General features: G+C 43.4%; 1 protein-coding gene across 8 annotated transcripts in view; it reads left to right on the top strand.

Moving 5' to 3' along the window:
* arhgef12a (Rho guanine nucleotide exchange factor (GEF) 12a) overlaps positions 1-24,520 on the top strand; it is a 62,859-nt gene extending 38,339 nt beyond the window's left edge. For 7 of the 8 annotated variants that reach the window (XM_083773757.1, XM_083773755.1, XM_083773760.1 and 4 more), the window contains 23 exons: positions 666-698; positions 2,551-2,665; positions 3,081-3,186; positions 4,199-4,399; positions 5,872-5,986; positions 6,301-6,333; positions 6,732-6,883; positions 7,365-7,511; positions 7,841-7,926; positions 9,421-9,546; positions 10,139-10,253; positions 11,907-12,007; positions 13,048-13,125; positions 14,195-14,270; positions 14,819-14,986; positions 17,630-17,717; positions 17,976-18,053; positions 18,168-18,262; positions 18,743-18,946; positions 19,163-19,399; positions 20,258-20,493; positions 20,716-20,791; positions 21,724-24,520. In XM_083773757.1, coding sequence (XP_083629883.1) covers positions 666-698; positions 2,551-2,665; positions 3,081-3,186; positions 4,199-4,399; positions 5,872-5,986; positions 6,301-6,333; positions 6,732-6,883; positions 7,365-7,511; positions 7,841-7,926; positions 9,421-9,546; positions 10,139-10,253; positions 11,907-12,007; positions 13,048-13,125; positions 14,195-14,270; positions 14,819-14,986; positions 17,630-17,717; positions 17,976-18,053; positions 18,168-18,262; positions 18,743-18,946; positions 19,163-19,399; positions 20,258-20,493; positions 20,716-20,791; positions 21,724-21,734 — 2,677 coding nt within the window. In that variant the 3' untranslated portion in view covers positions 21,735-24,520. The remainder of the gene's footprint in view (positions 1-665; positions 699-2,550; positions 2,666-3,080; positions 3,187-4,198; positions 4,400-5,871; positions 5,987-6,300; positions 6,334-6,731; positions 6,884-7,364; positions 7,512-7,840; positions 7,927-9,420; positions 9,547-10,138; positions 10,254-11,906; positions 12,008-13,047; positions 13,126-14,194; positions 14,271-14,818; positions 14,987-17,629; positions 17,718-17,975; positions 18,054-18,167; positions 18,263-18,742; positions 18,947-19,162; positions 19,400-20,257; positions 20,494-20,715; positions 20,792-21,723) is intronic. The other variant, XM_083773759.1, reaches the window with a different exon arrangement.
* Positions 24,521-25,335: the final 815 nt, after the last annotated feature.

The following is a 25,335-nucleotide window of genomic DNA, read 5'->3' as shown; positions in this document are numbered from 1 at the left end:
AATAGGGGGCCGTAGCCTAATTCAGGTCAAACCGGGGGCCCTAGAGAGCCATAAAAATCTCTCTCTTATGGGGGTGCTTGGCATATATTTTCAAATGGGGGGTCCGCAGCCTAATGAGTATCATTTTGGGGGCTGCAGGGCTGAATCATTCAGGCCTGTCAGGGGTGACGTGACATTGTAATTGGCTGGTAATATTAGTGGGAGGGGCCTATGTAAGCGACTGTGGCAACCACACTGCAATTTTGAAAAATACGACCTTTCTAGTTTAACTCTGAGAGTGTACAGCTTTGCTTTCGGAAAAAATAATTACTTGCAAAATAGACAATTCTGCCTTTCCCAGCTTGGAAGACTTGTGTGCCTCAAGATTGTCGCACATGTGCATGTACGCACAAGTACATGCACATGTACTATGTATGTATGTATGTATGTATGTATTACTATACTTAAAATATATTAGCATTTTATTTTACCATCGTTTTTTCCATTTGTAATCTTAAAGACTGAGTTATACATAGCTGTGTGCCGATGTCACGCACTGAAAATAGCTGGTACTATACTACCACAAATAGTACCAACACACACACACACACACTCACCCAGAACCTTACACCATGAAGTGAAAAAATGCTGCCCCTTATTGTCATGTTTGTTTGTCTTGTTTCTAGGTTGACAACTCAGCCCACAGAGGAAGAGAAATGGTAAGCGTGCTGCCCATGCTGTGGAGGCTTTGGAAAGACAACTGCTCAGGGGCTCTGTGTGGCACGAATGCTTCATGGCCACGTGGTGTCACATGGCCTCTCCAACCATCTGTCATCGCTGTGTACATGAAGTCGTCTGTCTTCACAGTATTCTCACACTAAGTGGAGCTGAAGCTCTTGTGTCCTAGTAGCACGCACATGTCGAGTTGTTTCTTTGAAAAAAGCTATTGCAGTTATTTTTAATTTGTATGTGACATGTGTATTTCTTATAGCTTACAGTTTCCAGGTCCCTTTTGAAGTTTGAACAGGTCTAATGACTTAAGAGCAAACACACTTTGCGTGGGTGTCATCCATGCCCCTTTCCACATCACAATCACTTTAGAAACAAAGTGCTTTCTTTGGTAGTCTCTTAAGCACCTAAACCCTATCCCCTTTGTTGTACAGAAAATAGCAGAGCTTTTAGATTTTTGCCAAACGTTCACCTATTTCTGCTGATTGTTCACCTATTCATGCCGGAGCCCGGAAGTGCACCTATTTTGACATGGCCTGAATACAGATACTGTGGTTCATGCGGTTACATTCAAGATGGCATGTCTGCACCGTGTTCATATATATATGCATGCAAGACTGAATGCCATATGGTTGCAGCATATATACCAGATGGCAGTGGTGGGAGAAGTACTCAAATTGTTTTATTGTTTTTAAGTAAAAGTATCAATACTGAATATAGAAATACTATAATTATAAGAAAATGTCAAAATGTACTGTAATGTAAAAATGACAAAAGTACTGGTATTTCAGTTTTGAATACAGGTTTTATTATGTGACGCATTGTGAGCTTGTAGATTGGCTATTTTCAAATGGCCGAAATGGTTAACCCATTCTGACCTGAGATCAGATTCTAAAAATGTCTATTACATCCTGACAGTTTCATTATTAACCCATTCTGACCTGAGATCAGATCTAAAAGTGTCTTCGATTAAAAAAAAAATAGCAGACCTACAAGCTCGTATCGCGCCACTCGGTGGCGCGATATGAGCTTGTAGATCTGCTATTTTTCAATAGCTAAAGCATAACATGATGCCGACAACAAAATGGGTGCCCGGTCAGAATGGGTTAATATATGTTTTGTAATAATAATAAATCTACAACGTAACTGGAATTGTAGTAGAGTAAAAGTACAGTATTTGCCTCTGAGACGTAGTGGAAATACTCAAGTAAAGTACAAATACCTCAACATAATTAAAAACAGTACTTAAGTAAATGTACTTAAGTAATGTTACTTTCCACCACTGCCAGATGGTATGCATGCACAGAAGACATTAAAAGGGGTTTGTACGGCATATGGTCCCATTAAGTCACATTGTAGCAACTTGTATTCATTCTCTTCCGTTTTATCACTCTTATCGCGTTGTCAACTTGATTACTAATTTGGGATGCACCGAAAGGGAAATTCTCGGCCGAATACCGAATATAGGAAACATTTGGCCGAAAACCGAATATCCGAATATTAATATTTATATATTTTTTCTACCATTGCTGTCATGGCTGTACCTTAAAGTTACCGGATTTATGGCAAAATAAATGGTTATGGCAACACTTAACTTAAATAATAATCACTATGGGTCCATAAAACATGTATTCAGCTCTTTTGAATGCATTAATTGCATACAATATTCGTTGATATATTTTCTGCCTATTCGGGCCGAAACCGAATAGGCCGAAAATGCTTTTTTAGCCATTTTCTGCCGAATATTTTCTGCGGACGAATATTCTGTGCATCACTATTACTAATACAAAAAAGATAAATACTAATGTGATGATTGACATGACTGTGTGATTTGTTTTGTAGCACTACTATGCAGTACGTCATCCTTACATATATGAAGCACCTTGGTGTGAGGGTCAAAGAACCACGTAGCCTTGAGTCCAAACGGGTCCGCATCAACTTCCTTCCCAAAATCAAGGTACCTCCTCGACACACCACCCATATCCCCATTTGTACTGTTGTAGAGAGCACCGAAGTCCTGACGTCACTCGCTCATCCCCTCGATTCCCCTGGTTCACGGAAGTATGTTATATGAGGCGATCTAAAATCCCCCCTGGGGATTACAATGCAAATAAAAAGTACATGAACCTGTGGATTTGCACCCTCTACCGATATTGACGTCCGACTTCGGTGCTCTATACTGTTCCCTCCTCCCCATTTCCCTGTTCGTCATTTAATGTAACTGTCCCAGTTCACTTCACCTGCTTAACACGCTCTCTCTCTCTCTCTCTCTCTCTCTCTCTCTCTCTCTCTCTCTCTCTCTCTCTCTCTCTCTCTCTCTCTCTCTCTCTCTCTCTCTCTCTCTCTCTCTCTCTGTGTGTTTTGCTCAACAGAAAAGTATCAAAACTGAGAAGGTAGAGGGAGGAGAAGAGAAGAAGAAAGCCAGGTTTCCCAGCATCATACCTCAGCGGCGGCCCAGCCGTGTCGAATCCGCGTCAGGTGAGACTTGTGCTTTAGAATAAGGGAAACACACACAGGCTGTGAACAGGCTTCGCAGCGTAGCAGCATAGCGTTGACGTGCGTGAAGTGCCACCCATAAGCACCAACAGTATGCGGTGCGCTGCCACGCAGCTGCCGATTTGTAGTGGGATGTTCCTTTAGCGTGCATGGAGTAGTTGTGTTGTGTCGGTCATAAACGAACAAATAAATGAACGGCGGCGTTGGTGAGACTGTTCCGACTGCGCCAGCGCGAGCTTTAGCACACATAGCCCCCATAGCACACAGAACAGCTACTAGACTAGAGTTGCAGAGGAGAGGGGGGTGGTGACTGAATGGCCGAGACCGAAATGGATATATCGTTCTTCGTTCACTCTGAACGAAGTGCTGTGACCGCCCGGTCTGCTAGCCAAACTAACTGTGAACGAATGTCCGACTTGGGTCTGACCGAGTCTAATATTGTATGACTGACTGACTGACTGGAGCCCTCTGGTTGCAATTACTACTTGCAACACGTGCAATGCAAGACAATGAACGGGTCTTTTCACAGAACGATAGTTCCCATTAAAAATGTCTGGCCTTCTTTGGCCCTAGGTCGTGGAATGACCTACAGTCCAGACTCCAGACTAAAATTGCAGCTTTGAAAGTTCCCTTGAGAAGTTTCAAAATGATCATCTTAGATGTACAGTCCAACACCTGCACATGTTTGGATATATATTTATTATTTCGGTTTATATTTTGTATATCGTGTATTTTTCCCCGCTCCTAAAAGATTAGGACTTTGGTGATTTGTTGTATTTATTTCATAGGTACTTTGAGATGTATTATGTATGTTTTATTTGCGGTTCCAAAATGTGACATTTACGATGTAGTACTGAAGTGTCATTTTATTTCTGCCTCTTGGCCAGTTCCCACTTGTAAAAGAGACGCAATGTGTTTTTACTGGTTAAATAAATGAAAAATGAAATCACCAGCACGGAGGGGGGTTTGACTCTTGGTTCTTGTCTCTAAACAGTGGGCAAGGCCCTGCAGGAGCGGCCCAGACCTCAGAAGCAGTTGTCTCACCCTACGTTAGGAGCCAGTGAGCAGCTGGACGGAGGAGGACGTCTGAGAGGCAGCCAGTCCAGCGAGGGCTCGGAGCTCACAGCGTCCCTCGCCACCTCCTCACCCATCAGCGCCACCTACAGCTCGGATGCCAGCAGAGACGCCGACTTAGGTGAGCAAAGTAAAAAAAAAAAAAAACAGCAATGCCACAAATCACTGTGCCAGAATGAACCAATTCAACTATTGATTATTTTCTTTGCAATTAGGCTATTGATTAAATTTTCAAAGTGCAGTCTTTTGTGTGTGTGTGTGTGTGTGTGTGTCAGAGCATGTGAGCGGAGCGGAGCGGCCGATAATTCCGCTCTTCGCTCTCGGCAGCTTTTGTTACGCTCGCTCCGCGCTCACGTTCATCTCCCCCCACGCCGCTCCCCACTCGCTCAGCGCTCACCTTCATTTACGCATCGAGCGCTCCCCGCTCCGTGCTCTCTCCGAGCTCCACTCAGATGCCCGCTCCGCTCAGCAGAAAGAAATGACGGGGGGAAAATAAAATGCTGTTTTCCTGAAATTGGCTAATTAAACCTGAAGGCCTTCGTTTCAGACCGCATGTTGCAGCAACATGCAGTCTTTTTTGGAGCATGATGTAAATTAGCTTGATTTCGTTATTTAAAATATCATAGAATAATTAAAACAGACCCAGTTCAAATGTATCAACCGAAGTATGGCATTTGTTTTAATGTACCACTGCGAGCACCATGCCGCAAGTTTGTAGGCTACCCATCGCCATGTGTCCAAATTCAAAAGAACAGATATGTAAACTGTCGACACGCAATGTCTGTCTATTCTCATGGACAGTCCGTGAAGCAGATTACGGGTATGGGCTTGAGAGCAGGCTCGGCGCCAGGATGAAAGACTGAGGGGGCAATTGAGATTTTGAGGGGGCACAAAAGGCAAAGAGGTTGATTTAAGGGCGCAAATATCCCCTTTGCCCCCCCCGTGGTGCCGGGCCTGCTTGAGAGGCAATGCTTGATGTAAACTGCTAGCCAAGCTTGCACAGTGCCGTGCCGTGTGCACTGAGCGGCTCGGAGCGGCTCAGGGCGGAGGACAGTTCTCGCTCCGGAAGTCAATCTGACCCATTTAAAAACCCGCTCCGCGCTCACGTCAAAATCCCCTCGCTCCGCTCCTCGCTCGCTCCGCGCTCCGCTCACATGCTCTGGTGTGTGTGTTTATTTATTTCTTTATATTATTTTATATACTTTTTTAACTCATTCGTCTTTTGATGCCTTTACCAACTTGGGCTCTCATCGCAGAGATCGTCTTTTGACAATACAAAATAATAATAAATAATAATGAATTAAGACACCAGATGTCGGTGTCTGTGGTGAATGAGTTAATATATCGATGAAGCAATTAACCACTTTAGCGTTATTTACTTCATCACACTGCTGTTGTTGGAAAAATAGTTAAAATAGCTGATCTTCGAGCTTATAGATCTGCCATTTTAACTATTTCTGAATTTTGTTAAAAAAAAAAAAATTAAGCTTTTTGCCTATGACATTTGTATCAATTATGAATCATCTGTTTAATCTATTAAATCTGTATTAACGATTAACATTTGCTCCCCCAAACGTTTGACTCATCGCCCAGGTGGGACTCCAACCTCTGGCCCCTCCAGGCTGAGTGGCGGCATCCAATCAGATCTTCTGGATGGCCTGCCGGACACTTTGGACCAATTGCAGGAGGAGGATAGAGAGAGCGACAGGTGTGACATCATCCTCACCTGGGGGATGGCTAATTGATTAACCCATTTTGGGCGGGAACCCCATTTGGTGTTTTAAACATTGTTATATTTTAGCTATTGAAAAATAGCAGATCTACAAGCTCATAGCGTGCCACCGAGTGGTGCGCTATGAGCTTGTAGGTCTGCTATTTTTGAAAAATCGTGAAAATATTTATTTCAGAAAACTGGAGGATTTAGAAGAATTATTTTAAATTTCTGAGGTCAGGCCTAAATGGATTAACTACAGTTCTCATTGGCATTTCTTTGCATAACTAAGTATTTGTCCTTGTGTGCAGAATACCTGAAGGAACACCGAAGGCCACTAGAAGGTGAGGATTACCTCCATCGATCAACGTTTGTCTCTAGACCTCGACCCAATTACTGATGTTTTCACCTGTATTTAGTGAAATCTATTTGAAAAACTAATGTAATGATTTAAATTATATATGAATAATATATGAAGAATGTTTCACTTTAATTATACACTGGACAAGCAAGTATTATACGCATAAGTAAATATAAAATGCTCACATAACCTAAACTAAAGACTTATTCAAACAGTTTCCTGATATACAAGCTTTGTTGCGAGCTTGTAGAGGTGCTATTCCTTTAAAGAAAATAAGCATTTAATGAACTGCCGATATTGATACATGGGGTCAGGCTTTATTTTTGTCCAGTATAATCTCTAATGTTTCTCATTAACCTTTTTTGCTGTGCAATCCGCTAGGCTTGAGGGGCTGGGCGCCGCTGACGTCCAGAGCGAGGACGACCAGGGAACGGACTCGGAGCTCGACCCCCCCAACTGGCAGCAGCTGGTGGGCCGCGACGTTCTGGCTGGTCTGAGGCCTCACGAGATCAAGAGGCAGGAGGTTATCAACGGTGAGGAGATGTGGTTTATTCCCATTAAGGCAAGATTCTACAAATGCTGCCCACCCAATCAGAAATGATAAACTGTTACAGATTCTTTGTGGATTTATTTTTATATTGGCTAGAAATATTCCCCATAACTTTTGATTGGGTGGGCAGGACGCATGCTATTGTGTGGGCTCTGCCAGCCCCCCCCCCCCCCCCCCCCCCCCCCCCCCAGAACTGGCCCTGTGTGTAACCTGCCAACCATGTGCTGGCAATTCAACAACATGAAAATTCAGGTGTCAGGCTATTTCATACCCCCTTTTTAGGCAATGTGTCCACTAGAGGGCAGTTTCGACCCAAATGCTTTCTGACAACAAACTAGTGCTACTGTTTTATTCAGTGGGCTTTTTAATTCACCGCCCATCTGCTTCCAGCTGTTCTGTCATAGCTTGTTTGTCCCTGTACCTGGGCAAAGTGACATTGTGTGTGTTTATGTGTTTCTCTCCAGAGCTCTTTTACACAGAGCGTGCTCACGTACGCATGCTGAGAGTTCTAGACCAGGTGTTCTTCCAGAAGCTCTCCAAAGAGGCCATCCTTCCTCCTGCTGACATCAAGAACATCTTCACCAACCTGGACGAGATTCTGCAGCTTCATGGTGAGAGACACGCACACATGACGCACGCACACACACATGCACACATGCATGCACACACACACACACACACACACACACACACACACACACACACACACACACACACACACACACACACACTCTCCATTAAAACTCCACTAGAAGGATAAAGTAAAGAGTTTACTCTTTCTCTGTTATTCATAATCCTTGTTAGCATGCACGCACACATGCACGTGCCCACACACACACACACACACACACACACACACACACACACACACACACACACACACACACACACACACACACACACACAGCACCTCTTTTATTGACTTCTCTTTGTATTTCAGTTTCAATACAAGATCAGATGGCAGCCACTCAGAAAAGGAACGAGTCTTCTGTAATTGATCAGATAGGAGATGACTTGCTCTGCTGGGTAAGTACAGTTCCCACGTTGAAATTCGAATTGAAAATCGATTAAGATGATGACTGATTTAAGAGACTATACGGTACACAAGTATATGGAAACTTGAAATGGCTTCCAGGTGAGCAATGTCTGCTGTGCATAATAGTCTCTGGAGGCTCACTCCATTTTCAAACGCTTCGGTGTGACTGTCTGTACATCACAAGTAGGGCTGTATAACTAACCATTATTCTGACTGTCTGTACATCACAAGTAGGGCTGTATAACTAACCATTATTCTGACTGTCTGTACATCACAAGTAGGGCTGCATAACTAACCATTATTCTGACTGTCTGTACATCACAAGTAGGGCTGCATAACTAACCATTATTCTGACTGTCTGTACATCACAAGTAGGGCTGCATAACTAACCATTATTCTGACTGTCTGTACAACACAAGTAGGGCTGCATAACTAACCATTATTCTGACTGTCTGTACAACACAAGTAGGGCTGCATAACTAACCATTATTCTGACTGTCTGTACATCACAAGTAGGGCTGCATAACTAACCATTATTCTGACTGTCTGTACATCACAAGTAGGGCTGCATAACTAACCATTATTCTGACTGTCTGTACATCACAAGTAGGGCTGCATAACTAACCATTATTCTGACTGTCTGTACATCACAAGTAGGGCTGCATAACTAACCATTATTCTGACTGTCTGTACAACACAAGTAGGGCTGCATAACTAACCATTATTCTGACTGTCTGTACAACACAAGTAGGGCTGCATAACTAACCATTATTCTGACTGTCTGTACATCACAAGTAGGGCTGTATAACTAACCATTATTCTGACTGTCTGTACATCACAAGTAGGGCTGTATAACTAACCATTATTCTGACTGTCTGTACATCACAAGTAGGGCTGTATAACTAACCATTATTCTAGCCATTCATTTTTCAATTGCAAACCTTTTCATTGGCTATTTTCGCTCTTCGTCGTAGGACAAAGCATCTAGTGGCTAAAAGCTCAAACACGTCGAAGAATAAAAGCATTGTTTGGAAAAGAAAACATCCGAGTTGCCTTCCCCGTAACAACGCATGACGTGATAGGCATACATATCTAAGTGGAATTGAGCTAAGGAACCTCAACAGCCACTCTCCACTGTAAATGGGACCACTCACACAAGTAGCCTAGATGGTGCTGACGTCTCTGTATCCATCAGGGCAGCCCCGTATGGGCCTGACAACCATGTCTCTATATGTGTGGCTTATAAGTAGGGTAAACAACCCCCTGGGGCTGCAGGCATTGATTTTACTCTACATTTAAGCTTAAGCTCTCTCTGCATTTGGAGCACTTAAGCCCTGCCCACTTCTGTGAGCTACCCCCCCCCCCCCACACACACACACTATATCCCCAATTAATGGTTGGTTACAAGAACCGGACGCACATATCGACTGACTGCAGCAATCCCCGCCTCTCTCTCATGTTGCCTCTGTCTCGTGTGCTTCTAGTTCGGCGGTGGACAGGAGGAGAAGATCAAGCAGGCTGTGGGAACGTTCTGCTCAAACCAGCCCTTCGCTCTGGAGATCATTAAGACGCGGCAGAAGAAAGACGCGCGCTTCACCTCCTTTATGCAGGTACGAATTAATTCAGCTCCACTGGTCACTTAAAGAAGAAAGAAAAAGAAGAAAAATATATACGTACTATAGACATGTAGCATGATAGCAATCGTATAAAGCAGAGTTGTCGACTCCCTGGGGGCAGGCAGAAATGTGTTGAGAATGTTTTAAGGTCATATTTCAAAATAAGTCAACATAGCTTTACTGAATAACTTGTAGAATTCCGTCAAAAGGACAACATGTAAAAATTTATATGGTATGAGCTCATTAGGAGAGGTAGGGAGAGGTCCGAGTGGAATAGTAAGAGAGTGGCGACACTAGCGTTGACTCCCCTTGTAACAATGTGAATGCGGAAGTGCTCATTCTATCGCAATGGGATAGTTCCAATGTTTGGAACTATAGCCCAAAGCGTGTCGCCACTCTCTTACTATTCCACTCGGGGAGAGGTAAGGATGTCTGTGGAAAGGAAGGTCAAGTTTTAATTGTTAATTACCTGTATGTATGAATGAATGAACCATTGTAAAGCTCTTTGAGCACTTGGAAAAGCGCTATAAAATGCAATTCATTATTATTATTACCTACCTATTGACTGTATTTGTGTCTTCCGCAGGAGGCGGAGAGTAAACGACAGTGTCGCAGGCTGCAGCTGAAGGATATGATTCCTGTTGAGATGCAGAGACTCACCAAATACCCTCTGCTACTGGACAGCATTGCCAAGTACACAGGTACAAATACCCTCTGTTACTGGACAGCATTGCCAAGTACACAGGTGCAAATACCCTCTGTTACTGGACAGCAATGTCAAGTACATACACTTGCATATCTCCGCGGTCCCTTTCCTCAACTGTGAACTGTGGGCTGCTGCGGAAATCGAAATAGATTTTTCTTTCTACGCCCTCCAGGCAGAGGATCTGTCCAACCGATAGATCAAGCTCCAACCCCACTCTCTATTCATTTTATGTATCACAGTATTTATTTAATAGGCCAGGTTAGCCTCATTCTCCTATAACTCACTTAACCCACTCCCACTGTATTGACATGAATGGTGATGGTGTGCTGCTCCTAGCTGAACAGCTCATCACACAGACAGCCACTGATACTGTATATACTGATACAGTATACTCATAGCAGCAGAACTGATGGGCAGTTCTGCAGTTCTGCCAGTCTAGTGAGAGTCCCCTCTCATTTTTAATTCACTAATAAATTAATTATAATTCATAATTTGTTAAATTGGAAAAGGGGCTTCGTTAAGACCTCCATATTATTATGGTCAATGCCTGTGTGAAAAGTGGGAGTGATTCAGACAGACATTGACTGAATTATAGTATGATGATGTGGTTTGAGATAATTGGATTTGAGTCAAACAGATACAGGAATCTAACTCTGACCTAACAACAGAAGAGAGACGGCGGGGGAGAACCAAATTAAGTCTAATTTGAGCTGCGTTGTGTGTGGGCGACATGCCAACCATTGTGACAAATGGACAGATTATCATTGTAATGGTCCGGGGGCGTTAATGCACGCTTTGGGAAATGTCTTCTCCTTTATTTATTCCCATCATTTAACCTTTTTCGCAGTTCTGGGTTCACACCATGAGAATGCTAAAGTATAACCAGCTATTATGGGATCTTAATGCTCCCTTCTGCTGATCTACTGTATCATTATTTCTGTGGACAACGGTACATCATTTTAACACCCTGAGCGGCATAAACAGAGTTCTCCGTCCTATCGAATCGTAACGCCCAGTGCTCAGGACGGAGATTAATAAAAGGACGGAGATATCAAAACCGATCGCATCGCTGGGAGCGTCTGTTGGGCAACATTTGATGTAATTTCCGGGTTGGGACGTCATTCAAAATATTCCTCCACATTTTAGCGGATCAGATCAAAAAATCTTAAAACGTGAATAACTTCATCTAAATCATTCCGTCCAAATCTAATCAAAGATTATGTTTTAGACGGGCCATCGCGGTCCCGTCGCTAGTCGCGTTAGAATGAATCATACCTCCCGTTGTTGTCGATCGCCTCGGGGGTTGTTTTGGCTACATCTAGCTACTTCAGCTACATCCGGGATAGCACCTGGTGCATCGCTAAATGTGCTCCGCTGCTATAAATCACTGGGCGCTCTGATTATAGGTCCTAAATACCCCCGGGCGTTCGGGGTGTTAATGTTGGCCACGGTGTTGGGTTCACGCGTGAGAAGGCACTGATAATAAAGTATTAACAGTTATTATGAGACCATAATGCTCCCTTCTGCTGTATCATCATTTGTGAGCAGGACGGTGCGTTAATAAATGGAGGAAGTCTGCCAGATGAGCACCCCCCATGCACAAGCCATGAGGCTTCATTCATCATGTGACGTACTAATGTCTTTTCAGACAATGCTGTGGAGAAGGACAAGGTGAAGCAAGCTGGTGACTGCTGCAGAAAGATCCTCAATCACGTCAACCAGGCAGTCAAAGAGTCGGAGGACAAGCAGGTGTGTTATAGTCTCTTTATATTCACTTGCTCGTATACATCTCCCACTCTTGATGCATCATGTTTCACAATGCCTTCTACAGGGCAAAGCTCTTACTGTAAAGCTTATGTCCTTCAAGCAGGTGTGCTAGTCTTTTTGTATGCACTTGAACCACAAAAGGATGAGAACCACTAGATCTCCCTCTCTGCTGTCTTACTTGTTGCACCATGCATTTTCACCATGCCTTACTTTATATTTTTCACAGGAATTCCCCAGGGATATAGCCATGTTCAAACTGGCACGTCTTATTTTGAGTCATCATTGATGTTATAACAGCAACAAAGCCACATTGAAACTGACTGTAACTTTTGAGTCAGACCTGTGCCACATTCTTGTGCCATATTCCTCGATGCTTTGAAATGCATTACAAATCTGATTTCTGAAGAGGTCTTAAAATGGTCTTAAAAAGTCTTACATTTTACATTCAAAATGGTGGATGAGTGACTCCGTCGTACTATAACAGGGTTCTTCCCCTTTATAGTACGACAGAGTCACTCATCGAAAATAGCGTTGCAACGCATTGTGACGGCAGAGTATGAATTAACTTCAACCCCAGCATCCGTACTGTGGGGAAGGAAGGCTTTGGCAGAAAATAGCCGACGGACAAGCTCACAGCATGTCACTACGTTGTTGTGAGCTTCTGGGTCTGCCATGTTCACAATAACAGAAAATCCACTAGCATTTAGCCCTGATGGACTCCGCTCAACCATACAGGGTTTTAACGGTTAAGCATTACTCCCGCTTGTGTCGTAACCAATTCAGAAAGGGTCAGTGATGTCTAAATGCACAAATCTGACCACTCGCATATAACGGCGTGGACAGCCAGTCCTAGAAATCATATTTTGAGAAACAAATTGGATTTGTTACAGTCTGAACAAAGCCTTATTAATCTCTGAATCCCTCTCCTCTCCCCCACCTCTTCTCTCTCTCTCTGTCTCTGTCTCTCTCTCTCTCTCTGTCTGTCTGTCTGTCTCTCTCTCTCTCTGTCTCTCTCTCTCCAGAGGTTGGAGGACTACCAGAGAAGGTTGGACCTCTCCACTCTAAAGCAGACTGACAACCCCCTCATCCTGGAGCTCAAGGTGACTTTTTTTTTTCTTTTCGGAAACATTGCCAGTTTTCACCTCGAAATTAGAAGACCCACTTCTACAACATTGCTTTTAATTGATCTTTTATTTTTTGTTATTCATGTCCTCACTGTATTGCATTACTGCTTGTTTTTTAATGTCTTTGCCTTGCTTTTATTTATTTTTCTCCGTTGCTCTGTAAAGCACTTTGAGCTGCATTTCATGTCATGAAAGGTGCTATACAAATAAAGTTTTATTATTATTATTTTTATTAAAAGGGGTTCCCTCCCAAAATGGGTTAAATGTGCCCCTAGTTAGTATGTCTTCTTTGTAGGGCTGTCCCCGACTAAGGATTTGTATAGTCGACTGATAGATGAATAAATTTGCTGTTAGTCGACAAAAAAATTGCCCCAAAAAATTGTATATAAAAATACAATATTTACAAAAATATACAAAGATATTGTATTATTCCACTAGGTCTGTGGGGGACATAAACACATTTGAACATTCTGACTGTTCAAATCTTTTTTTTTAACAACTGAGAGGCTTGTCATTAGCCAGATTGAGCACAGCAGGTGAGATTGAGATTCTGGAGAGTCTGGAGCGCACTGTGCGATTCAAGTCACAGGCAGTGGCACATTGCCACACAGGCAGACACACTCCACATGCATATTGGAGATTTGAACAGTCAGAATGTTCAAATGTGTTTATGTCCCCCACAGACCTAGTGGAATAATACAATATTTTTGTAAATATTGTATTTTTATATACAATTCTTTGGGGGGGAAAAAAAGAAAATTATTATTATTATTATTATTTTTATGAACATCGACTAAGAGGTGGTCAGTCGACTGAGACCCGTTCCGATCGATTAGTCGACTATTCGACTAATCGAGGTCAGCCCTACTTCTTTGTATTTCTCTGCGAAATGCCATTTTGTGGTCAGGTGGGGGGACACCTGTCACCACACTCTATTTTGAGCATTCACTATCGAAGAAAGTAATGCTACTTGGAACAACGGCTCCATTGGTTAATCCATTCATTTTTATTGATAAAGAATCTTATTGTTCATTATTATTTCCAGAACCTGGACCTCACTAAGAGGACGATGGTACACGAGGGACCGCTGTCGTGGAAGGTCAACAGAGACAAGAATATCGGTACGTTAACCACTCTTTACAAGTGTTTCTCCCAAACGACCTATTCCTAATCTATAGCAGCGTGTTATCGTAAACATGTACTACTCCCTCTGTCTGCGCACAGAGTTGCACTGGTGTAAAGTCACTAAGTACTGTACTTAAGTACAATTTTGAGGTATTTGTACTTTACTTGAGTATTTCCAATACTTATACTTCTACTCCACTACTATTTCAGGCCCAAATATTGTACTTTTACTCCACTACATTTATTTGAAAACTTACTTTAGTTAACTTTGTAGATTTTGATAATTCTTTACAAAACATACATTAATCACTTCAGCCCCATATACATTTCAAAAGATTATTATACATTTGAATTTTTTAAATGGGACGTTCTTCATAATGAGTATATACTTTTGGTACATCTTGATGCCAATACCTTTGTACTCAAATACATTTTGAATTCCGTACTTTCACTCGCAACAGCGTAATCTCTACATTGCGGTATTCGGGCATTGATACTTTTACCTAAGGGAAACTAATGCGAGTCCTTTTTGTCCACCGTACAGAGTTGTACACGCTCCTCCTGGAAGACATCCTGGTGCTCCTCCAGAAGCAGGACGAGCGTCTGATCCTCAAGTGCCACAGCAAGAACCTGGCGGGCAGCGCCGACACCAAGCACCTCTTCAGCCCCATCATCAAGCTCAACACGGTGCTGGTGCGCTCCGTCGCCACAGGTCAGTGATAACAGTACACACATCCATAGTCTCAACCTGATAAATAGTTATTAGTTAACCCATTTTGACCTGGGAACGATTCTATAAATGTCTTCTAAATCCTGACAGTTTTCTGCGCCGGGCTAACCTGAGCCCTCTCTCTCTCTCTCTCTCTCTCTCTCTCTCTCTCGACTCTCACACACACACACACACACACACACACACACACACACACACACACACACACACACACACACACACACACACACACTCTCTCTCTCTCTCTCTCTCTCTCTCTCTCTCTCTCTCTCTCTCTCTCTCTCTCTCTCTCTCTCTCTCTCTCTCTCTCTCTCTCTCTCTCTCTCTCTCTCTCTCTCTCTCTCTCTCTCTCTCTCTCTCTCTCTCTCTCTCTCTCACACACACACCCCCCCCCCCCCGATATGGGGGGGCGGTCTCTCTCTCTCACACACTGCGTCTTGCATCAGCCATATGGACTGCCTTACGCACCGCCTGTCTCTCTCTCTCTCTCTCTAATAATAATAAAACGCATCACAGCGCGACAACTTGTGAAGATTAGATATATTCAAAGAAACTAGTATTTAGGAACCACTGGAAAAAATAACAAGTATCCGTGCGCAACTTGGAGCTCTCCAATAGCCACATTCAGAAGGCATGTGATGTCTTCGTCACCACCATGATGAAACTTTCATCTCATTAATCATTGACATAGCGTTATTTAGGCTATAATGATCAACTTGTATGGGTGATCATTTTATGTATATCAAATATTATATTAACTCAAGGGAATTAATGCTACAGCTCTGAATATAAATGTCGGAACTGGTGTAAAATGGAGAATAAGCCTGTTGCAGTGTTGCGCACTGAAAACCAGAACAGGTACGCTCGCCCCTTTTCCAACTCACCCCCACGAAAAGTGAAGAACGGTCGCCCTGGAATTTCGAAAAGTGAAGACGGCTTGCCCCAAAGCCATGAATAGCTCGCCCCCAAAGTGTTGTTCTCGCCCCACAGCGTGGATATCTCGCCCCAAAGCACGGATATCTCGCCCCATGTTTATTTCATGTTTATTTTACCTTATTTCTCATATTAGAACCTTTAGAATCAATGTTGTATGTCAAAGGAGAACATTTAGAACCAGTTTGTTGTTGTTGGTCAAATGAAAATGATGCATGGTACCCAGGGGGCAAACCACCCTTTTTTTAGGAAACCTGCATTTGCCATGGCCCATGACCTCAAAGGTTGTCCACCAGAAATAATATCTATGACCCCATAGGATCACAACCTATATGGACAACTGGGTCAAGGGAGAGAGGGAGAGAGAGGGCTCAGGTTAGCCCGGCGCAGTGGCGCTAGACAGGCAGTGGTAACCTGTGAATCTCCAGGGCTCCGTGCAGCGGAGCCCTGTTCAGCACTTAGCCGTGTTTGAGGCCATGTCAGCTGGGGGAGACGGAGAGCATGGAACTCGTCACGCGAAATTGCGATTATGCAACAGTTTACCCTAAACCTTACACGTCAACTCAATGTCATTGTAACAAAGATTTTCGAGATTTTTTCAATTACATTTATAGCCAATATGACTCTAAATGTGACACCAAAATAGTAGCATAAGTTGCTATGCTACTACGGCCACCAAGCCTGGCGAGCCCGCATAGAAGTCGATGGGGAAAGCTTGTCACACTCGGACGTCAGAATCATGATAGCATTGTTTGATAGCCGTTCTTATCTCCCGAGGGGCGTGTCAGCGGCCCTTTAAAAAACATTCGCTCTGAAAGAATATATATTCAAAGATTTGCGCCACATTTTCACGATTTTTCAAAAATGGCAGTAGATCTGCTATTTTTCAATAGCTAAAGCATAACGTAATGCTTAAAACACCAAAAGGGGTTCCCGTTCAGAATGGGTTGAAGTAAAACAAAATTATTTTTCTGCCATCTACGAACATATTCGGACCCCAGACTAGCTAGGAGGGGACTTTTCATTATTTCCACACAAGATCTCTATATTAATGACATACCGGTAGTTCAATGTTGAAAATGATTTCTATCGCCCTTTAAATAGGCTCTATATTCCGATATATAGTAATCAGTACCGGGTGTCCTCCCCATCTCTCCGGCTGTTAAGTAAACATAATTATCTATACATACAATTGAGAGAATTCCACGACCACAATCCTCTGTGGCGGAAGCGCACATTTTGTGGACGTAGCTGTGAGAATTCTATTCTAGTAATATACATTTTCGGGTTGGCATACCAATTTTATCCTATCAGGAGATGCATACATAATGTTTAAACAAGTGAAATCGGAAGGGATGAAACTGAAGAAAAAATTATATGATCAAACAAAATTCTCTATGAAATTGAAGCTGATAATAATCTTTTGAGTTCTCGCTCCTGGTTGGCTAAAATTGGCATGACCTCAAAATGTATATTATTTTTACTAAAGAGCTGGATAAATGGGGAGACCCCTGTTACTGAACAAATAGCCTACATAGCAATGAATACTATTAGAATATAGAGCTTTAACCTTAACCAAAATATATATATCTTTTTTGTTTTTGTTAACGAGAATATATCACTTACACCACATTGTACTCAAATCATGTAAATGCCCTGTACTAATCCTAGCTCATGTCTCTGTCCCGCCAGACAACAAGTCTTTCTTCGTCCTGTCCATGTCGGAGAACGGCGCCCAGATCTACGAACTCATGGCGCCCACCGTCTCCGATCAGAGAACGTGAGTCTGCCTCCTCAAGCTGTGCTCTAGTGTAGTGATGATGTTCCCTGGGTTTTCCATGTACCCATGGAAGTAATGTGGTTCCATTTGTTAATTCTCTGCGTTACAGACCCTTAACAGGGACCATTTGGTTCTTAAGTATCAATCATTTAGTTATTGAGCCCCTGGAACCCCCGCAAGGACCCCTGGGGGTCTGCGGACCACACTGTGAGATCCACTGGTCTAATTATTCCCGTCTTCTCTCCCTCGCTCCGCCAGGTGGCAACGCCTAATAACCCAGAGAGCCGACGCCATGAAAGTCAAGCCTCACAGCGTCATACCCTTACCTCAGACAGAGTACGTACTGTATGCTGCGTTATCCTGCTCAACCAGCTGTCGAGTCAAAAATAGATTTTCACATTTAACAGAGCTTTGTGCCGAACTGAACCGTTTCTGTTTTCCGTCCTCCAGTGGGGACAGAGACGGAGTGGAGATCATCACGACGGGCGTTTCCAGACTCACTAAAGAGGCCGACCGCACGTCCACCGGTAGCACCCGTTCTACTGGTAAACTGGAGCCACGTTTATCCATTAATGCGCCGCCGTTGTGTGTTTTAAATCGATACAAAAAATCCTCTCATATGCACCCAGCTTAACCCATTCTGAACGGGAACCCATTTTGGTGTTAGCATCATGTCGTGCTTTAGCTATTTAAAAATAGCAGATCTACAAGCTCATATCGCGCCACCGAGTGGCGCGATACGAGCTTGTAGGTCTGCTATTTTTGAAAAATCGAAGAACGACTGACATAGAAACATAGCTTTATCAGAAAACTGTCAGGATGTAGAAGACGTTTATAGAATCTGATCTCAGGTCAGAATGGGTTAAGGCCAGGTTTATGCTTCAGCACAAGGGTGTGTTTGGAGTTGCATGGGCCATAGAGGCTTTTATAAAACACGTACTGTATAAATGTTAATGTCCAAAATGGAGACCCCAGGGATAAATGGGTTAATAATGTTGATCTCGTCATAACCCTCACCCCCGCAGATAAGGAGAGCAGCCCCGCCGCCCCCAGTGGCGTGGCACAGAGCTCCCTGCCGGGCAACAACCCTTTTGAGGGCGTGAAGATGGAGGAAGAGGACGAGGAAGGCTTCGAGGACCCGGAGCTCCCGTACCGAGCGACCGAAGACGCTGGCGAGGGCGACTCCTTCGACCTGTTCCCCTCGCGGGCAGACGAGGCACTGAAGACATGTGAGTTGGAGATTGTGTCCACACTGTTTCACATCTAGCTCAGTGACTCTAGACTAGAGCAGTCAGTGATTCCCAACCTGCGGGTTTGGAACCAGTTTGGACGTGTTTGGACCTGTTATACACGTCTTTGGCAGTCCCAGAGTGTATTACGCTACAGTGCACAATGCCATGTCAAAGTGATGAATTCATCTTTCTACCCTGCCTTTATACCCGCAGTGGCGTCATTGAAGCAGGTGTTGGTGACCCAGCTGATGTCCCAGGAGGCCAGCGAGCGCGCCCAGCGCTCCTCCGGGGCCCGCCTCCTCAGGACCACCTCTCTGCGGACCCCCGTGGACAGCCGAGCCCGGGTGCCGGTCCACAACGGCTCGGAGAAGAGCCGCACGCAGGGCGAAGACCCGGCTCAGGACCTGGGCTCAGGGGACACGGGCTTCTTCGATTCCCCTGAGGACTATGGTACGTCTGCACTCACCCTCTGCAGTGTGTGGGTGACTGTGGTACAGATAACGTTTGATCTTGAAGGTTACTAATGAAAATGTTATTATAATGAGGTAAGAATATAGCATTTGGGCATGACCAGTTCCAGATGTTTGCGTCCGGTGCTGATCCCAATTTTAGGGACCACTTTACTGATGTTTTGATCAATATTTTGTCAAAATGTACAACATTAGTTAAGGTTAAAATCAGGCATTGCATCAAGGCTAAAACACATTTTTGTCAACAAAATCAACTGTAGTTGAGTCGACTGAAATCTTAAGACATTTAGTCAACTCAAACTAGACTAACACTAATGTATTTCAGGTGATTTAAACATGACTAAAACAAAATGAAATTTTACTCAAAAGACTATGACTAAAAACCAAATAAAAATGTACTGTTCAAAAACTATAACTATAAACCCGGTACTACTTATCCTCCACACTCATGTCACACGTGTCAGATCAGACAACACAGGGACGCTGGCAGAACATTCACGAATACACACGCTCCACATGTCCCAAACTCTTCTCCCTTCTTGCTCCAAAACTGTGGAATGGACCCATTGCAATCAGAACTGCAGACTCAATCCCAATCTTCCGCCGTAGTCTGAAAATGTAGATAGCATTTTATGTAGACATAGCATTCTATAGTGTATACGCATAGTCTCATTGTACATACAGTATATTCTACTGTTAGACAGATGTTAGGTTATTAGTTTACTTATGATTCTTGATGACTATTTATTACCCCTTGATGTTCTTGCTTACTGTGAATCGCTCTGGATTAAGAGCGTCTGCTAAATTGTAAATTGTGTGTTTCTGATTCCACCACCAGCGGGGTACCTGGTGCTGGAGGGCTACGGGGGTCCGGGGGAGAGCACCACGGACGACGACATCATGGCGATGGCGAGCACGGGGAAGCAGCTGAGCAGCGCGTCGCGGGGCTGCGTGGCGGACTCCGGCATCAATCTGAGGTTCTCGTCTGTGTCGGCGGGCGGTAGCCTCTCCTCGTTCAGCAGACAGGTGCTGTGTCATCTCAGAAACCTGCAGTCCGACCTCAGCTATCTGAAGGTAACACATTAAAAACACTAATGCACACACGCGCGCACACACACACACACACACACTAAGGCCACCGTAAACAGCTAAAACCAATTCTGCAACTAATAAAAACTAAACTAAAACTAAATGTTGGTGACTTTTAAAAACTAAACTCAAACAAGCAATCTGAAACTGAACTGACGCGAAACTTGACAAAAAGCTCTAACAATGGGGCATTTTCTTCTCTTGCAGGAGGTTGAATCCAAGTATAATAACATAATAAGCCAAAGGCCAGAGAGGTCACCATCAGATGCAGATGGAAATAAAGGTATGTCAAATATGTTATTAAAGAATAAATTGCTGATCTACAAGCTCACAATGCATTTTTGCTATTTGTTGTATGAAAAAGTATATAGCTCTTAAATGGCTATGCCTCAAACGTTGTTGTACGATGGCGTCACTTTGCCAAAAAGAGGAGCAGCAAAGGGCTGCAGCTGTGTGGTTGACACAGAGCAGCGGCCAACGGTAAAGGCCTATTCATAGTCCGGTTTTCGGTGAAGAGGTGACCACCGAAAACTATGATGTCACACCGTGGTGGTCACCGCTCACACAACACATGTCTCTGTTTATGCTAACCACCGTTTCGGTGGTCACCTCTTCACCGAAAACTGGACTATTAATAAGCCTTAACCCATTTAGGCCTGACCTCGAAATGTAAAAGAATTCCTCTAAATCCTCCAGTTTTCTGAAATAAATATTTTCACGATTTAAAAAAAATAGCAGATCTGCTATTTTTCAATAGCTAAAGCATAACATAATGCTAACACCAAAAGGGTTCCCGCCCAAAATGGGTTAAGCGAGCTCTGAAGTTGGCATGGACCTAGGCGTTTACGCTCAACACCACTTGAGATGGACAGAAACATCTTACTTTAGCAGTTGTAGACCATAAACGCATACTATGTCAAGGAATGGCAAAACATCGACCTCAGTACCTCCTGTGATAGATTTCACACAGCGTATCGAAGATGATAGATAACGAGTGTGAGGGGGGGGGGGGGGGGGGGGGTCCTCCGTGAAAAAAGGTAGAACATTTTTCTTGTCATAGTTTTAGTCGACAAAATCAAAACTGGATTGGGAATCCGTCCTGAACTGAAAAGACTGCTGTTCTGGTGGAGTAAGCCGTTCCCTTTTGAAGTGGTTAAGGAATATTTATACTGCTTTTCAAGAGTGACCTGAGCCTTTTTCATTATTTTCCCCCAGATAAGAGATAGTGGGAACTCCGACGCCCAAGTCTCCTCCTCCGGCTCTGGTCCCAAAGAGGAAGTGTTAAACGACGAGCAGTCTGTTTTTGTACTTCCTGTTGTCCTGGACTTCCTGGACGTTCTCGATAAGCTTGTCCTCTCACTGCTGAGCCCCTCCCTCCATCACAACCGTCGCCCACACGGTCGTTACCGCCACAGAGAAACGAGAGAAACTGAGCATGAGCAAAACAAAAAAGAAAAGAAATGAAAAAGAGACGGTTTTGGAGGGTGGAGGTGTCCTCTGGACGCCCCTCCCCCTCCATCAGCACAAGGCAATCAGGGAAGTGGGATTGCCCCCCGCCCCAAACCCCCCCCCCCCCCTCTTCCATCTCTAGCTCCCCCACCCCAAGTCCCCTTTCTCCCTGCAAGAAAGAGAACTTATACCAAAATGTACAAAGATGTGTGTTTAGAATATATATATATGAAACACAAAACAAGAAGAAAAGGAAAATTTTTAAGATAATGTATTAAGATTTTTTTTTATCCCAAGATGTATTTATTTTCTTTCTTTTCTTTTTGTTTTCTTTTTGTTTTTTTTAAAAGTGTTTCCCACATTGCTTGCATGCTTTTGGCCATCGGTCTTGTGACCTATCGGGCTGCATATCCTGCTTAAAAATGTAAAAAAAAACAAAAAACAAAAAAAACACACAGGGGTAGTGTGTGCGTGTGTGTGTGTGTGTGCGTGCGCGTGTGTGAGTGTGACTGCACACTTAGCATACTAGCACGTTAGCCTAGCTTACCCTGATCAAATTAGCAGGAATATTATTCGGACTGAGAGAGGGAGAGACCAGAGTTGCACTGGTGGACAGATAGAACCTGAAGTGTTACAACTCTTTAGAAACGTGTTTTGTTTTTTTTAAGAAGAGGAAGAAAAAGTCTAGAATTTCACATAAATTCTGGGATGGTGTGTTAACTAGAATGAAGAGTCCGAAGGCTCTGATCTGGTCCTGTTGCATTTCCGTTAGCCGCTGGCGTTCACCTGCTTTCTCCTGCCGTCTCCCCATCCTCCTCACGCCTAATTTATGTTCCGTCGTGCGGCGGTGCGCGGCAAAAATAGCAGATCTACAAGCCGGCAAAAGCAATCGGGGGAATTTTTGCCGCCCGTCTCGTCTCGCTTCCTCTTCAGCTCTCTTCGTCCTCTCCTGTGCTCTTCTTTCCTTGCTCCGATGTGTGTATCTGGTTTCCTTCTCAACTCACTGAAGCTTCAATGTATCCTCCGGGCCGTCACGCGGCGGGCGTCGCTTGCCGACTGATCTTCAAGTTAAACATCGTTTTTGATTATTTTTTTAATCTGTTAACCAGCTCTAGTGCAACGTGTGACAGTACATGTTAAAGTGGAACTGCTCCTTTAACAGCAGCTGCTCCTTGTGTTTTTCTAGTCTGGCGTAGCCGGTTGTATCGGAGGTCTCTGGTTGAAATTAGATCTCTAAATTCAGGGGCTTAAACTGGGTGGAAACAATTAGGCGATTTAACAACTTTCAAGCTGGTGTCCATATTTTGGGCATGCCATTTTAAGGCGACATGCAAGCTCCCAGTGCGTTGTGAGCTTGTGCGTCTGGTTCCCCCCGTGCACCACCCCTTTGTGCGATGACAACAGCCAATGCAAAGACTTAAGGTCCTTCTTATTGAGATGGTATCGGGATTGGTTTTCAAAGCGATTCGCCGTAGGTTTGTTAGCGGCCGTTTGTCCGTTCCATCAACTCCATTGGATTTAGATGTGGCGAGACGTCGTTCTGACAAACGCAAGTCTTTGAGACCAGAGGCCGTGCATGAATATCAGCTGTAGTCGTTAGTAAGTGACGCCGTCGTTCTACCGAGTGTAAATCAGGCTTTATGGGTGTCATTCTCACCATAAGCCCTTAGTGGTTTTAATGCTTTACTTGTCCCTTCGTCCACACACCGTATGTGTTGCTCCCTCCCCCCCTCCCCCCCATGTGTTCATGGGCAGTGGTGGAAAAAGTACTAAATTGTTTTATTTGAGTAACAGTATCAATACTGCAATATAGAACTACTCCTACATTATGCAGAATGTCCCATTTAAAGTTTTCAAATGTTTAATTATATTTTGAAAATAGCAGGTCGCATCGCGACGCATTGTGAGCTTTTAGATCGGCTATTTTCAAATGGCCGAAATGTATAACGGCTGAAGTGCTTAGTGTATATTTTGTTATAGTAATCAAAAATCTACAAAGTAGCTAGTAACTAAAGTCAAATAAATGTAGTAGAGTAAAAGTACTGGACATTGGAAATATTCAAGTAAAGTACAAATGCTAAGTACAGTACTTAAGTAAATGTACTTAGTTACTTTCCACCACTGCTCATGGGTGTGTTGCCTGCTGTCCCCCTCTCACGTCGTGACGGAGCGGCCATCGTCCCCCCCCCCCCCCCCCCTTCTGCTACTGCCGTGGAACGCTGAACTGACTGATCTTCTAATAATGTCACAGAGGTCAAAACATATACTGTACAATGATCAACATGGAAGGCTATGCATACACTTTAATAAATAAATAAATAAATGGTGCCATGACACATTTCAAAAGGACCTGTTTGCATGTCTGTTTTTTATACTCTTGAACTCTTGACATTAATTTAAAGTGAAAAACAAATTAACAAATCTAGCTCGGGGATTAAAAAAAAGGCGTCTGTGTGATTATGTCAAGTTAAATCGTCACAGTTCAAAATACATTTCTTGATTGGGAAATGGGAATTAGAATGTCGTCTGTGTAGTCGTGTGTTCTCATGTTTTGCTTTCACTGTCAGCGCTGTGATGTCATTCTGCCAGCATGTATTGTGAAACTAAAGTCGAATTTGTTTTTTAATGAAGTGGCACAAGACCTAAATAAGTGACACAGATAATGTAAATCAGTTTAGTCTAGATAACTGCACCAGTAACGCCTAAATACAGTACTGTACATTGTAGTCTTGAGTGATTCAGCTTTCAGCTTTCATTCCGAAACAAATTGAAATGGCTAAAATAATCATGAATGTGCTGACACATTGACAGTGAAATGGAGGAATACTTCTCATCCACATTGTTGGTGCTAAAATAGGCTTTTAAATTAGAATTGATAAGACAAGTAATTTTCTATAGTGTGCTCGGAGGGTAGCAGGGGTCGGTAAACTTTTTGACATGAAGTGCCATGTTATTATTTTCTTGATGGTGTGCCATGTCAACATTATGTTGAATTACGAGTTACGACACTACATAAAAATAAGAACAAATATAACTGCAAGCAGCGATAAGGCAGGACCGAGAAAGAAGGCAATAAGAACAATATGCACAATAAGCCACAGAATAAGCCATAGAAATGGAAGACTGAACTTGAGAAAAGTTATTGTGACCGGGTCGGTTTAAATTCGGTCCAAAGGCAAGAGCTCTACCTACTCAGCCATCTGGACACAATCAGTTGTGTCATCGTTAACAGTAAAATCATTCAGTGTTTTTGATGACAATGATGCGTGTCCTTATTTTGGGCATGTCACTATCCATTACTACAGTGTGTTCTCTGTTCATGTTTTCACATACAAACTTCTCTTCAACACACATATGTGTAGCAAAGTTTCATCGCCA

Source organism: Protomyctophum parallelum (genome assembly GCF_964188405.1).
Source record: "Protomyctophum parallelum genome assembly, chromosome: 9".
Classification (NCBI taxonomy): Eukaryota; Metazoa; Chordata; class Actinopteri; order Myctophiformes; family Myctophidae; genus Protomyctophum; species Protomyctophum parallelum.
The sequence above is the reverse complement of the archived record's forward strand: the minus strand, read 5'-3'. Positions and strand labels throughout refer to the sequence as shown.